At 33.7% G+C, this 3,364-nt stretch overlaps 1 protein-coding gene across 1 annotated transcript in view; it reads left to right on the plus strand.

The window, feature by feature from the left end:
* The first annotated feature begins 1,817 nt into the window (after nt 1-1,817).
* Sucnr1 (succinate receptor 1) overlaps nt 1,818-3,364 on the plus strand; it is a 9,666-nt gene continuing 8,119 nt past the window's right edge. The window contains exon 1 of the mRNA XM_023704073.1: nt 1,818-1,862. Within this exon, the coding sequence (XP_023559841.1) occupies nt 1,860-1,862 (3 nt within the window). The 5' untranslated portion in view covers nt 1,818-1,859. The remainder of the gene's footprint in view (nt 1,863-3,364) is intronic.

Consider the following 3,364-nt stretch of genomic DNA (forward strand, 5'->3'; position numbering starts at 1 on the left):
TGAATAGCACAGAAGTGAGGAGAGAAATCCTTATGCCTGCTCCCAGAATCATGCTAGTGATCCATGGAAAGCACTGAAGGCAGTGGGGACTTCAGCAAAGTGGAACTCACCAGGGAGGCAAGGCCATCAGGTTGTAGTCCAGATTATTTGCCTAATGAAAAAGGAGAAGTATATACCACTTTTGTGATAGGAAGTGAGGAGTAGAGGAAGCTCTAGGGAACTTCCCCCACCACACAAAGGAGGAATCTCATGTATCCTTCAAAAGAATGGTGACAGAAGCTGTACCTTTAGGTCTTGGAGTTAATTTATGTGTAAGATTAACGAAACTGACAGTGATTATTCAAATGTTGTTTACATTTTCAATTTATAGAACAAAATATTTATTTTAGTTTCTCTTCCTTTAAAAATAGAATATATCTATTATTATAATTTAGATTTTTAAAACTGTGTATGTAGAGACTACTACTGATCAGTCTTTTAGGATGACAAGAAGCAAACCAAATGCTTTCCAAATTGAAGTACATAGGCTTAAATTTTCATCTGTGTCTACTGATTCTGTGACTTTATGAAAGTTAGTTGATGTCTCTGAGATTTAAGTTTTTAATCTGCATTTTTTTAATACCAGGAATTGAATTAGGCACCTTTGCTTGGCAGGAAATCTGTAATTAAAAAAAAAAAAACTAAGAAAAACATCAGAGAATTACTGTAAGGATTCAGTGCATAAAGGCTTTTAGTGCAGTACTTGACATTACAAGAACTCAAAAAATGAAACAGATATTATTTTGTATAATAGTATTTTACATAGATGCCTATACATATATTCATTTTTATCTTATATATATAATTTTAAATATAATTTATAGCTATCTATATTCTATTTATATAATATATTTTGAAGTTGCTGAGTTTTAGGCTCTGAGAAATGAGGAATAGGATTCAGTGTTTGGCTTACTGTAATAAATTTTCTGCTTTGAGCTTCCTTTTATTATTGCTAACTTTACATTTAACTTATATGGCATTTGAATTGAAATACTCCTGCCTGTCCGGATAGGGATTTCCTCAATACAATCCTCATGCTTCAAATCAAGCACACGGAGTGTTTACTTGAATATGAAACTAACGCAATCCTCAGAAGAAGCCAGATGTGTTTCCTGTCTGAAATGGAGGTAATGTGCTCGCAGACACGGCTCGGAGCAGAGAATGGGATGCATAAATTGCCATTGCCCAAGTTTATCTTAGTTAGACAACACTTTCTCCCTAATCCATAGCCACCTGATGTGTTTTTTATGTGTCACTTGAACTTAATCATAGAAAGCAAAATGAAAACACTGAAGTATTAGTGTCCCTCCACCAGTACACTTACATGATGTATAGTCAGGTTTCTCCCCAGATTTTCAGTTTTATAGTTCCCTCAAAATTGTCTGCTAACAGTTGATTTACTGTATACCCACTACAAATTCACCAAAATTTCCAAAAATGAAGAAAACTTAGATGCAGCTGTATACTCAATATAAAGTGTTTCCTGTTCTTTATTATTTAAATAGGAAAATTAGGAATGCTTCTCTGTTGTTTTGGTAGTGGATAAAATTTTTTCAAATGTGGTGTTCTCAAAGTCTGTTAAATGTGTTCTGAGCAAAAGGAGGTGCCTGTTTTGTGTCTCCACAGACGTTCTCCTGTGTGACTATCTCTGAGTTAGATGATTGGCTGAATAAATTATCCCCAGTCTTCTGAATTATTAATCTTGGCTGCATGATATGCAAATCAGTCTGTATTAACTGTGTCCAGCAGCTCTAGCGCTGGGTCAGAAGCTGCGTCCAGTGGCCGGCAGAGGCTCTGTCAGGGAGAGGCATTCCACCAGAATGGTAAGCTGCACCACGGCTCCTGCCTCTCCTGTCAGAAGCGCTGCCAGGCTGCGGGCCGGGGCTGGGGTCTTAAGGAGTGGACTGCGGGTGGGAGGGTCTGTGTGCAAGTACACTACTCTTAAGTAGATGTAAAGCAGCAGACCACAGTAAAAGGAAGTCAACAATTTTGCTTTTACACTTATTGCTTTCAAAATTAAATATTTTGTTCGTAATTGCCAATTTAGTAATACATCTTTCACCAAAACTAATAATTTATTTTATTTGAACAGACATAGCTACTGAAAAAGATAAAAAATTCTTTGAAATAAGATATCATGTACATTTTAAGTATAAAGACCAATGTATTAGAGATATTTGAAAGTGTCCTAAATATTAAATTTAGCATTTATGTCTCCAAATGAGAATACTGAAGAATAACATTTACTAAAGAAGGTAGAAAATTACAGAAACTGCAATTTTTCATTAGAGTGTCTCAAAATTTATATTCTTAAAGGAAATTATTAAATGTAAAGCACAAAGTCACATAATAACTTTTTATTAGCTTATTTTCTGGAATGACTTCTGGTGTACATAAAAATGAAGATATCAGTATTAAATATTGTATCTTTTAAAATATGAATATTTTTATTTATATTGTTAGCAATAAAAATATGATTTGTAAATCTGCATTATAGTAGCAGCACAACACCTGTCTGGCAAGTGCAAGGCCCTGAGTTCAATTGCTGGTACCATAAAAGTTAAAAATTAAAAAATAAAATAAAATTTCACAAAGTTTGATGGCTGTAAAAAATTAAATTCTGCAAAAGATCAAATATATTACATTCAAAATTCAGTGTGAACCAACTTTACATTTTTAGGATGATAGATTTTAGGATGATAGATAGATAGATGAAAGAAATGTTCTCAAACTTAAAATGAGCACTGGTAACTGTACATGTGAATAATTTAGATGCTGCTTCTAACTTACTTCTTCTCAAGGGGTGAGATGTAGTTTTGGACTGGGAACTAATAATTTCACTTTATTTGCCAATACTTGTTAACAAAACTGTTAGAAAAAGTTTTTTGTACTTAGAAATAGTTTATCTAAATCAGTTTTAATCTATTTTATCCCTACTTGCATTTCTTATAACAATGACTGGAAAATGGAAGAGAAACTGCTAGTTTTTCAAGAAAACTTTTTCCCTTTAACCAGGAGTATTATTTAAAGAAACACTTAGTTCCCCAATTTGTACGACCACAATAGCTACTTTGAAAGCACTCAATAGGTAATCTTATTTGTTATAAAATGTCTTCAGTATTGTGGCTCCTAGTGAAATTAAATTGACCTGCAAATATTGAACAGCCTACCTTATATAAATATCATAGGCTCAGAAAAAAATTTAAGTGTGAAATAAATGCATCAAAGAAATGGGGGCCAGGGAGATGGCTCAGTAGAATAAGCACTTGCCTGGCAAGGGCAAAGGTGTGAGTTCAATCCCCAGTTCTGCCAAAAAAAAAAAAAA

The sequence above is a fragment of the Octodon degus genome, unplaced genomic scaffold, assembly GCF_000260255.1.
Source record: "Octodon degus isolate 3935 unplaced genomic scaffold, OctDeg1.0 scaffold00186, whole genome shotgun sequence".
NCBI lineage: Eukaryota > Metazoa > Chordata > Mammalia > Rodentia > Octodontidae > Octodon > Octodon degus.